Source organism: Macaca mulatta, chromosome 8, assembly GCF_049350105.2.
Source record: "Macaca mulatta isolate MMU2019108-1 chromosome 8, T2T-MMU8v2.0, whole genome shotgun sequence".
NCBI classification, from domain to species: Eukaryota; Metazoa; Chordata; class Mammalia; order Primates; family Cercopithecidae; genus Macaca; species Macaca mulatta.
In genome coordinates, this window is record NC_133413.1 from 30,102,772 (window position 1) to 30,114,930 (window position 12,159).

Here is a 12,159-nt window from a genome sequence, read left to right on the forward strand (position 1 = left end):
GCTGCTCTGATCTGGTTTTAAAATACTGGGTCTACTGTGTTTTGTAGCATTCATAGACAAACACAGAGAGGTGAGTAGGGTGTGACTGCTTGCACATCTTATATATAAGACAATTTCAGTTGGCAGATTTTCTTTTTAAATCTTAAAAGATCAATGTACATAGAGCATATAACATAGAAATTAGGATATATATTCTTAGAAAAAAGTCGTATCACAAAATTCTAAAGCAAAATACATTCTTCATTCAATACCAATGGTTCTGAATATCTAAGCTAGGGGTAAGCATGCTGCGGGTTGTGGACCAAACGTAGTCTGCTGCTTGTTTCTGTAGGGTTTCAAGCCAAGAATGGTTTTACATTTTTAAATGGTTTGGTTTTGTGGGTTTTTTTTCTTTTCTTTTTTCTTTTTTTTGAGATGGAGTCTTACTCTGTCACCCAGGTTGGCTTCAAGCAATTCTCATACCTCAGCCTCTGAAGTAGCTGGGATTACAGGCATGCGCCACCATGCCCAGCTAATTTTTGTCTTTTCAGTAGAGACGAGGTTTCATCATGTTGGCCAGGCTGGTCTCAAACTCCTGACCTCACGTGATCCACCCACCTTGGTCTCCCAAAGGGCTGGGATTACAGGCGTGAGCCACCACATCCAGCCTGTTTGTTTTTTGTTTTGGTTTGGTTTGGTTTTTGTTTTTAGAGCAGAGTCTTGCTCTGTCTCCCAGGCTGGAGTGCAGTGGTGCCATCATTGCTCACTGTAGCCTCAACCACCTGGGCTCCAGCAATCCTCCTGCCTCAGTCCCCTAAGGAGCTGGGACTACAGGCAAAAGCCACCAGGCCTGACTAATTTTTTTATTTTTTTTGTAGAGTCAAAGTCTTGCTATTTTGCCCAGGCTGGTCTCAAACTCCCAGCCTCAAGCAATCTTACCAAAATGGTGGAGTTACAGGTGTGAACCACTGTGCCTGGCCTAAATAGTTTTAAAAATCAAAAGAAGGATACAATTTATGGACATGTGACACAAGAAAAGTATATAAAACTGAAATCTGAGGGTCCACGAATGAGGTTTTATTGGAGGACAGCCATACCCGTTTGTTTCTGCATCACCCCTGGCTGTTTGGACACCACAGCAGAGCTGAGCAGTGGGGACAGAGGCTGTTTAGTCCAAGAAGCCTAAATTATTTACTATCTGGCCCATTCAAAACAAGTTTGTTGACTCCCGATTTAAGCCAGTTCTTCCCTGTCTCTCATCATAAACCATGACCTGATGTAGTTTAAGCACGAGAGGGGAAAAAATAGCCCTTTGCCCAGCCAAAGGTACATTGCCCATATAGAGCTATGGAAAAGAAAAGATGCCATTCTGGGCCAGGCAAGGTGGCTCACACCTGTAATCCCAGTACGTTGGGAGGCCGAGGCAGGTGGATCACTAGAGGTCAGGAGTTCGAGACTAGCCTGACCAATATGGTGAAACCTTGTCTCTACCAAAAAATACCAAAAATTAGCCAGGCGTGGTGGTGCACGCCTATAATCCCAGTTACTCGAGAGGCTGAAGTGGGAGAATCGCTTGAACCCAGGAGATAGAGGTTGCAGTGAGCCGAGATCATGCCACTGAACTCCAGCCTAGGTGACAGAGTGAGGCTGTCTCCAAAAAAAAAAAGAAAAAGAAAAAAGAAAAGATGCCAAAGATTCCCCTTTTCTGTGTCCCATGTGTCCCAATATCTTGGCACCCAGATGCCAATGACACCACATTTCTTCCACACCGAAAGGCAGCCCACACCCTCACACCACACTACCCATGTGACTCTTAAAACCCAATTTCTTCTCCCACACAAACCTCTTTGGGACATCAATGTTCCTGGAGACAGGCCTGTAGGCCAGGGCCTGGGCTCCGGGCTCTAGGGGTAGTGCCTGGTGACAGGGGCCCTGCAGCTCCGCCAGCCACACTTCCTCCACCCTGCAGGAGACCTGCAGCTTCTGCTCCAGCAGCCAGACGGTCACCTGACCCTCCATCCAGCTGTGCTGCTCCACCAGTCCTGTGCACTCTTGACCCCGATACCACACATAAACCTGCGGGAAGAGGGACAGCAGCCAGCGGTCAGCCCTGGATGGGTCTCACCCTGAAGTTCTCAAGCACCCCACGTCCCAGGAGCCAGGGTCTGCCTGCCACGAACCACGTTCTCTGCCTCACTCATCTTTTATTCAAGTAGATGTTCCCAGGTACTCGCTTCCCACCTGAGTACCCACACAGGCCTGATTCCTCCCAAGGCAGATCCTTATCAGCTCTCTAGACTGGCAGACAGCAAACATGTCAATTTCTGCGACTTTCTCTGAATCTAGAATCTGTACTCATGTTCCCACCTTCCTTGCCCCAGATGCACTGCCTGTCTGCTGGTGCCCAACTGGCACTCCGAACTGCTCATTATCTTGCACTCAGAGGATGCTGAGTCCACCTGGGGACAACGTGGCAGGAGTACAGAGGCAGGTCAACCTCTCACCAGGAGGACCTGGAAGTTGGCAGGCCACCTTCCCTCACAGGCAGGGAGGCCTGGTGCGCACAAGCCTTGGCAAGGAGACAGAGGTAGAGTCCTTATTTAGGAGGCCTCGGGAGGGCAACAAAAGAGAACCCCAGGCACCTGGACCTCATGATAACATCAGACCCAGGGCCCTGGCACAGGGGCAGAGACGCTGGAAAAGGAAATCCACACCGAATCCAACTATACAAACATCTCTGACTCCTCAAAGTGTCTAAAGGGAATTCAAAGACACAATGTTCTTTGACTCTCATAAGCCTGAGATGCTTTCCTTTGGTAAAGTTGTAAACTGAGGCAGGTTAAGAGAAACGTGGCTATGGCCATCCTTCAAACTGAGGTTTTGAACAAGCCAAAGCCCACAGCATCAGATGCTAGATCTTGCCACCTTCTACAGACAACACTGTGGTAGAGAAGCCCTGGGTCTCCTAACAATATCATATTCTTTTGGGCGATCTGCTGCCCAGACACCCTGTGGCTGGAGGGCAAAGGTCTGCACTCAAAACGGTGCCCAGAGAGTTTCCGGCCTGTCACTGGGGCACCCCAGCCCACCACCCCAAGACTCGCAAGATGGGACACCTGTCCATGTTGGGATCAACCTACCTTCTGCCCAGGCTGAAAGGCCACCTGCTGAAGGCCCGAGGTGCTGGGAGCCTTAAGGACTTCCTTGGGCTGCTCCTGGCAGGGGGTGTCATCGGAGGCGATGAAAGGCTGGGGAGCAGCCCCTTCCAGCAGTGGCTCCGAGGGTGGGGCGGCCGAGGGCCCCTCTGAGGCACTGGGTCCCAACACCCGGGCTCCCAGGAGGGACCGCTTTCCAAGGCGCCGGGACAGGACACTCGCCATGCTGCTGCCTCTCCTCTCCTGCGGAGGCGAAGGGGACACTGAGGCCTCTGCCCATCACCTGGGGGAATCAGGAAGCTTTCAGGAGGGAGCCCCACACAGCAGGAGCCAGGAAGGGTCTGCTAAAGTAAGTGAACCCTTTAAAGTCAACTTTTACCATCCCTCCTTTTCACAAAAGTGATATCCATTCCTAGTAGAACAATCAGAAAATACTCTGTGTACACAGAAAAATAAACCACTCAGAAACCTGCCTCCCCGGGAGGCCCACTCTTCCTATACAGCAGGCCAGGCTTCCTTCTGTGCGTGTATTTACACTTTTATTTCTGTAAAAATGGGACTGCTGTTTGGTAAACTGTATTTTTACTTAACTGTGTAAGTTTTGCAATATCATTCAATATTATTTTATAAAAACATGTTCAGAAGCCACTCAGCATTTTCCTAGGTGGACACATCATTCCTATTCTAATCTCTTATTATTTATTGTACCCAAAGGCTGCACCCAATGGTCTGCCGTCTAAACTTCTCTGCCTGCAGGGAGCATCCTCTGAGCTAAACCTCAGCACACACACATCAACCACGGCTTCCGTAGGGCAACTTCCAGGATACGATATTGCTGGGTCAAAGCCTGAGGACATCTGATGCACACAGATTCTCAAGTTCAGCTAGCTCAAAGCTGCAAAGAGCCATAGAAACTTACCGAGCTTGGCCAGGTGCGGTGGCTCACGCCCGTAATCCCAGCACTTTGGGAGGCTGAGGTAGGTGGATCACTTGAGGTCAGGAGTTCAAGACCAGCCTGGCCAACATCATGAAACCCTGTCTCTACTAAAAATACAGAATTAGCCAGACATGGTGGCGCATGCCTGTAATCCCAGCTACTCAGGATGCTGAGGCAGGAGAATCGCTTGAACCCAGGAGGCAGGAAGCTGCAGTGAGCCGAAATCACACCACTGCACTCCAGCCTGGACAACAGAACGAGATTCAGACTCCAAAAAAAAAAAAAAAAAAGAAAGAAATGACCCAGGCTCCTCTCATCTTACACTTGAAGAAACTAATGTTGAGCACGTGACTTGTTCAGGTGGCAAAGGTAGTTGGTGCAAGAATCTGAACAGGCCTCTCGAAGTGGGTCCCTACCAGGGGACCGGCTGACCCACAGTGCTCCCTGGCCTGACACTGCTGGCAGAAGGGGACGAGTCAGACCCAGTGCTTTGCAAATTCAGGTTGCCCTCCTCCTACAGAGCACACGCAGCTCCTCAGTTCCTAATCTCTGCTGTTCCAGTCCTCTGTTCCCTCCTATTCGCTTATTATGTGCAAAGCATATCCCAGGTGCTGTGGGGTCACAGCAGGTATAAAACACCAGGGTTTCCAGAGACCTCAGCATCAATGCTGACTGCCCCCCACCCCTCTACCACCACCACCACCACCGCCCCACCCCCCCCACCCCCCCACCGCCCCCCACCCCCCCACCGCCCCCCACCCCCCCACCCCCCCACCGCCCCCCACCCCCCCACCCCCGCCTATGGGGCTAATTCCACTCAGGTGTGCCTTTCCCACCCCACCCACATCAAGAGGACACCTGTGGCACAGCTCTTAGCTCAAGCTATCTTTGAACAGTTCCATAAGCCTTCTTTCCTTTTCACCCTTGTCCAGAAGCCCCCCAGGCTCTTTCTGTAGGTACCACACCATCTCCACACCTCCCAAATCCTGGCCTCTTTCCAAACCATTCCAGCAAGGTATGTTCGTGAACATCTCCACAGTAACAAAACAGAAACGGCAAAAGAATTCTAAAGGATAATAATAAAATGGCAAATACTGAGTAAAGGGGCAAAATGCTGGTTTTCATGAGCATTTTACGCAGAAACTCAAGGGCTAGAATCTGCTGGCATAGTATCTCCACCATGAATTTTCCAGAAAGCAAAGAAAATATGAGGAAAAGGCTGGAGTCACAGCACGCAGACAGAAATTCCTAGTTAGGTGTCTGGTAACTACATCCAATGACTCTCTCTCTGAAAGCTTCATTGTAACAATAAAAAGGGAGACAAATGCAAAGAGTAGATTCTTTGCCACTACAAAAAAAAAAAAAAAAAATGTATACCTAAGCTAAATTGGTTGTTTTTTTGGTTTGGGTATTTTTTTTTTTTTTTTTTTTTGAGATGGAGTCTCATTTTGTTGCCCAGGCTGGAGTGCAGTGGCATGATCTCAGCTCACTGCAACCTCTGCCTCCTGGGTTCAAGTGATTCTCCTGCCTCAGCCTCCCAAGTAGCTGGAACTACAGGTGTGCACCACTACGCCTGGCTAATATTCTGTGTTTTAGTAGAGACAGATTTTCATCATGTTGCCCAGGGTAGTCTCAAACTCCTGAGCTCAGGCCATCTGCCTGCCTTGGCCTCCCAAAGTGCTGGAATTATAGGCATGAGGCATCGTGCCTGGCCTAAACTGGTTTTTAAAACACTGTCACCTACATACCTTCGTCTTTGGAGCCTCAGGCTAAAATGGAGCACCTCTAACTCTCAGTTCAGTTTCACTGGGCTGACAGGATCCAGAGGCGAAGCCGCAACGCCACGCAGAGACATGAGATGGCAGCATCAACCCAGAGAAAGAAACTACACCACTTTCTTAGCCAAAAAAAAAAAAAAAAAAAAAAACAACCTAATGGCCTCCCCACTTTCTAGAGCAGGAAGTTTGGGGTTTCTACCACTGAAAATGAAGAAAGGGTAGTATTTCCCAAATTCCTGGGCTCCCAGTCTTCAGACGGCGCCTGAAATGTTTGGCCAACAAATTCGGTCGATGTTTTTTCTAAGCCTTTTTCTTTTTTTAATTTAAAGACTGCTTTCTACTGCCTGTTTTGTTTGTGCCTGCCGGATCCGCATGGAGTTGGTGAACCTGCTGCTTCTGACTGGATCCCTCCTGTCCCCTTTCTCCTTTAACTGGCCAGAATTTCACACCAAAATACATTTTCTCATTGGCTTTATTTTAGTACTGCCAAATCTTAAGTTTTAAAAGCAGAAGAGAAAGAAGGAAGGGAAACTGTCTTTATTAAGTGCCTAAGAGGTACTAGCTTTCATAAATTGTATCTAATTTAATCCTCAAAAGGATCTGAGATGAACCAATGGTCTACCATTTCTGATGAGGTGACAACCTCAGAGGGTCATGGTACCAAAGCTGCACACTTAGGAACTGCAGCCTTGGGTATGAACTCATGTCCATCTGGTGTCAGAGGTCACAATCCTGCCATGATTCTAGTAGGTGTGGAATCTCTCAAAATAAACCACTCAATTAAGTTGATTTTCATCAACTTGGTGTTTTTTTCCCTATGTTAGTGAACCGTGATGGGAAAAATAGCTCCTGGCCAGGTGCAACGGCTCATGCCTATAATCCCAAACACTTTGGGAGGCCGAGGCAGGCAGATCACTCGAGGTTAGGAGTTCAAGATCGGCCTGGCTAACATGGTGAAATCCCATCTCTACTAAAAATACAAAAAATTAGCCAGGTGTGGTAGCGTGCACTTGTAATCCCAGCTACTTGGGAGGCTGAAGCACAAGAATCGCTTGAACCCGAGAGGCAGAGGTTGCAGTGAGCTGAGATCGCACCACTGCACTCCAGCCTGGGGGACAGAGTGAGACTCCGTCTCAAAAAAAACAAAAAAGAGGCCGGGCGCAGTGGCTCAAGCCTGTAATCCCAGCACTTTGGGAGGCCGAGACGGGCGGATCACAAGGTCAGGAGATCGAGACCATCCTGGCTAACCCGGTGAAACCCCGTCTCTACTAAAAAATACAAAAAAAATAGCCGGGCAAGGTGGCGGGTGCCTGTAGTCCCAGCTACTCGGAAGGCTGAGGCAGGAGAATGGCGTGAACCCGAAAGGCGGAGCTTGCAGTGAGCTGAGATTCGGCCACTGCACTCCAGCCTGGGAGACAGAGCGAGACTCCATCTCAAAAAAAGAAAAAGAAAAAATAGCTCCTGATCTAAAAGTCTACACATCCATTTTCTCACGTACTTTCATTCCTTGAAAAAATCTCTTCTCCACTTGCATCTTGGCCTCTTACCTACAGAATAAAGGTCAACGCTTTAGTCTGACCCTGCTAAGCAGACCAAGCCACTGTTAATCATTTAGCAGTTCGAGTTTGGGAAGACCTTTATACACATATTGCCCTCTGGCAGGGCATGCAAAGGGATAATGGGATCAACCCAAAAAGTCAAGGAAAACCTTAGCCAAGTTTATACTGGGGATTAATAGCATGGAAGTGGGAGAAATACAAATCTAGACTAATCCAGGCTGGGCAGCATCACCAGGCGTCACTTGATGCCTCGCCTGTGTTAATCAGCACACTCATGACATTTACAGACGTGGCTCGAGAGACAGCACAAGTAACCAAGAGTCTTTGGGGACTCAGAGCGAATGACAGCATCGGCGAAGGTCTGCCAACAGGTGGGTCGAGGAGCAAGGTTAACTCTGGGCCGCCTGTGACTTTTCAGGACCTCCTGCTATCTCACAAGCACTCCTGGGGTCCTGCCCACCTGGTGCACTTCCACCATTCCAGCGGTGGCCTCCTTCCAACCTCTCTCCTCCAGGATCTCCACTTCATTCACTCCTCTGGTGAGGTCTTTCTTGGGAGCTATCAATGGTCCCTATAAACCAGCCATCCCCTAGTTCGCCATATGGTTCTGGAGCAGCCAAGAGAAATCAAGAAACACCTATTTCAGGGTAACAGTAACAGTAGTGCAACACACAGCCAAATCCCACTTTATGATTTTACATTCTCCTCTTACGGAATTCCCTGACCGAAACATAAACTTGTGCTGAAGGCTTCTTGGGAAAGTTTTAACGGGATACCAAGCCCTCTTGTGTTCCTCCCTCCCCGCTGCCATCACCAACAGGAGGGATTGGCTACCCTAGATAACATCTTTCAGTCCATGTCCAAAAGGAGTTAGCTCTTTTCAGGGATCAGCAAACACATTCTGATGTGCTAATAGCCCTTAATGAGGACATCTGCCATCAGTTAAGGAACTGGAACAGGCAGAACAGTAAAACAAACTCTCTCTGTGGTTCAGGGTTGCAAACTGCTATTTGTCATGTAACTGTTGCTGGACAACCACATGTCTCAGCACACGTAGGCACGCCCCCACACTTGTGTGCGTGCACACACTCACGCGGTGGCTGCGCTCTCCTACCACCCAGGGACACTGCAGCGAGCCATGATATCACCTAGCGGCACTTCCAGAAGACAGGTCATAAGTCAAAGTGATTCACTGCACAACTCATGGGGTTTCTTTTAACTTAAGAAGGGTGAAGTTTGGAGTAAGACTCCTATTTGCAAAAGCTTGGGTGCTTGCTACTTCTCTAATGAATAATTTATAGGTCAACTGAGGGATATAAACCCACCTGCCAAGAGCTTCAGATTCTCTGCTAAACTCTGCTCTCTGTATATTTTATTATCTCCATTGGGTATCACTGCAGGAACAACAGTTTCAGTTTTTAGATGTTTGGTTAATATTTAGCATATCATTCTTTATCTTTTATCAGAAAAGTGCCCATTTTTCCTTTAAATCTGTAACATTTTTATTTAAAATTTTCAGTGTGATGTTCTACACTTTGCAGGGCATAGGGGTACATGCCTATAGTCCCACTACTCAGGAGGCTAAGGCAGGAGGATCGTCTGAGCTCTAAATAAATAAATAAATACACAAAGGCCAAAATGTTTGCAGTGAATGTTTGCATCTCTTATTTTACAACAGAACTCCATGGAGAATAAGATTCCCAAACAACTCATTTTCAGCAATTCTTAGCCAACATCTTTGCTGACAAATGCCATGAGTACTTGCAAGCATATTTATAAGTATATGCAAATATGTTTATGGTCCTCCTGGTTTGCAGGTCACCATTTGAACCTTGGCAGAAGCAAACTGTCCCATTCCATACCCAACTGCTACCTGGTGGCTGGTTCTCAAGCCTTTTTTTTCTGGTATGTCTTCCCCAAAGAAAGCAAAAAAAAAAACCAGACCCTTCGCTAAGCATACACGGACCTTTTCTTTGAAGAGACAGGAAAAAACTCCTCCTGGCTTTCAACAGAAAGCCAGGGCCTCAGCAAGAGCACCCAAAGCCCTGATCTAAAACTTCTGGCTCTCTGAAATTATCAGGTCCTGTGATCCTATTTTTAAGAGGGGTGTGGTGTGTACTTAGGATTTTCACAGTACAAGCTTCAGACACATGGCACTGAGCATATTGGTGATTGATTCAAGTTCTAAATCAGCTGGTCAGAGTGTGACAATTTGGATTCTCAGGGCATTCTAATTATTGTCTTTTTCTGAAGGTTTTAAAAAACTGGACTACATTGCATCAGTGTAGAATAGTTTAGACTACCAGTAAAATTAAAAAGATAGAGTATCAAGATTGATAGGGACCAGAATAACTGTCCAACTCCCATTCAGGGCTGGAATGTTCTCGATGGCATACCCTATAACTGAGCATCCAGCCTTCCTATTACTCTAAGCAATAGATGTAATACAATAATGGAAAGGAAAAAGAAGGAACCCCCAAATAACACTGCTATTTTCATATTCCAGCAGATGGGCCATAGAATCAGGTCATCTGATCTGCTTACAGCGAATTCTCTCCAGCAAATAATAAACGATCCTGATCAACAAATATTTCTGCTGGTCTGACTGCACAACAGTCATTCAGTCAAGTAAAAGAGACGGTTTCTGTTTGCGCTGCTGGCAGGAAAGCGTTTTCACAGCTCTACCCAGGAAAAAATACACTTCCCCTTCCTTCACACCTACCTCCCCATTTGCTCTCAGAAATGCAGTGCCTTTGTTCACGACTCTCTGGAGTTCACACTACCCTATTACACAAGACAGCTCTTAGGACACTCCTTGGCACACAGTGAGGGCTCAGGAATCCACAACCCTCTCTATCGGCACCGATGGGACTGCAGCCTCCTTAGACTGATCTTAAACAGCTGATCTTCCCAGGGGTAAGAAGAGGCCCAGATTCAAGAAAAATGTGTTATAAGAAGGAATACCTGCTGCTGGCCCTAAAATGAAGGCAAAGGTGTCAAGAGCATTCGAACTTGCTTCCGAGACAGGGTTTCCTTAAAAACAGGCAGACAGAAGGAAGCAGGTATTAGCAGGACTATGCTGACAGATGTCTGGGTGAGGGGACACAGTTGTCCCGCAGCGTTTTTGTAAATGCGTGGGGCGCTGGGGCGTGCATGTATGTGGCGGGGGAGGGGCGCCGTGCAGTGTGGTTAAACCTGATTTAAACTGTTCTCAAACCACATGACACTTCCAGAAGGAGGTGGGGAGATGGATGATTGCTGACTTGGCATTTTACCCAGAGCCAGGACTGGAGGGAGGGAACCAGGAGCCGAGTATCCCCAGGGAGAACAAGCCTCACAGAACTAGCAGTTGTCTCTAGCAGTCTTCAGGGTAAACTTCTAAGAGACCTGCACACGACCTCGAAACCACTCACAAATGCTTGAATGGCACTTAGGTTTATACTCTCTTGAATGCACACATTGGGGACTTCTTTTCTTTCCTGACTTCTCAGCAACTCAATAAAATATGGAGGAACAAGATCACCCTTGTTTTAGAGCTGAGAACACAGGTTCAAGAAGGTCACCTATTTGTCCAAAATCCCAAAGCTAGCAAGCAGTGGCATTGTCAGTTTCCTGCGCCGTCCTGGTCCAGTTCTCTCTTCCCCGGAAGTGGAGACCCAGCAGCAAGACGTGGCTCAGGCCTGGGGAGGGTGAGCTGGGATCCAGAGGAAGAGAGTGAGTTTCATGGAGAAGGGATTTACTGGAAGCACTTGCAGTAACAACAGGCAAAAGCTGGCAATTTAAAAACAAAAAAAACAAAAAAAAAAAACCTGCCATTCCAAAAATATAAAACACAGACGTGAGAGTTTTAAAAGCCTAATAGTCAAGGAAGGCCTTAGCACTGAGGCTCTGAGTGGGCACTCGCTGGAAAGGGAAGCTTGAGAGGTAACGACGCCCCAGGTACCAATTCCAAGATGACAAAAAGGGTTCCTGTGTTCTCGCTCCCTGAAGAAAGCAGATGAACACAGGAACACGGACTCTACTTTTTTTTTTTTTTTTTTTGAGACAGAGTCTCGCTTTGTCAACCAGGTTGGGGTGCAATGGCGCCATGTTGGCTCACTGCAGCCTCCTCCTCCCAGGTCCAAGCAATTCTCCTGCCTCAGCCTCCCAAGTAGCTAGGATTACAGGTGCACGCCACCATGCTGGGCTAATTTTTGCATTTTTGGTAGAGATGGGGTTTCACCATGTTGGCCAGGCTGGTCTCGAACTCCTGGCTTCAAGTGATCAGCCCACCTCAGCCTCCCAAAGTGCTGGGATTACAGGTGTGAGCCGCTGTGCCTGGTCATTTTTTTTTTTTTTCTATTTAGGAAGTTAAAGTAGAAACACTATTTGGAACTCAAAAGTCATTTGAATGGATCATCACAGTTCCTGACAATGCCAAACAAAGGAGAATCACTCCTGAGGGTGAAATGGTTAAAGGAGAAAACTGGTTTGGAACTCAAATGTCACCTCGATGAATGATCACACTCTCTGACAATGCCAAACCGACAGGCAGGGGAGCCTGGCAGGAGCATGAGAGCTACCTGGTGACTCACCTGGCTGGAATCAACATGTCATAAAAAGGCAACCGCTCTCTCCTTGTGGTGGGTAATCGAGGCACCCATATTTAGAGGCTTGCCGGTCAAAATGAACCAACTCCAGCGTTCCATGGTTTGAGCTCAACACCAAGTCAGATGGCTGTGGCCCTGGAGCCCGAAGCCAGTGACCAGCCC

General features: G+C 47.7%; 1 protein-coding gene across 17 annotated transcripts in view; it reads right to left on the reverse strand.

Annotated features, from left to right (window-relative positions):
* The window catches only part of ZNF395 (zinc finger protein 395), a 42,149-nt gene that overhangs the window by 12,148 nt on the left and 17,842 nt on the right, over window positions 1-12,159 (reverse strand). For 6 of the 17 annotated variants that reach the window (XM_077943353.1, XM_028852500.2, XM_077943352.1 and 3 more), the window contains 2 exons: window positions 3,120-3,377; window positions 1,823-2,055 (listed from right to left, as the gene is read on the reverse strand). In XM_077943353.1, coding sequence (XP_077799479.1) covers window positions 1,823-2,055; window positions 3,120-3,359 — 473 coding nt within the window. In that variant the 5' untranslated portion in view covers window positions 3,360-3,377. Of the gene's footprint in view, window positions 1-1,822; window positions 2,056-3,119; window positions 3,418-4,053; window positions 4,405-7,868; window positions 8,016-8,733; window positions 8,803-10,372; window positions 10,442-10,971; window positions 11,103-12,159 lie in introns of those variants that run through there. The other 11 variants (XM_077943349.1, XM_077943348.1, XM_015145048.3 and 8 more) reach the window with 6 other exon arrangements.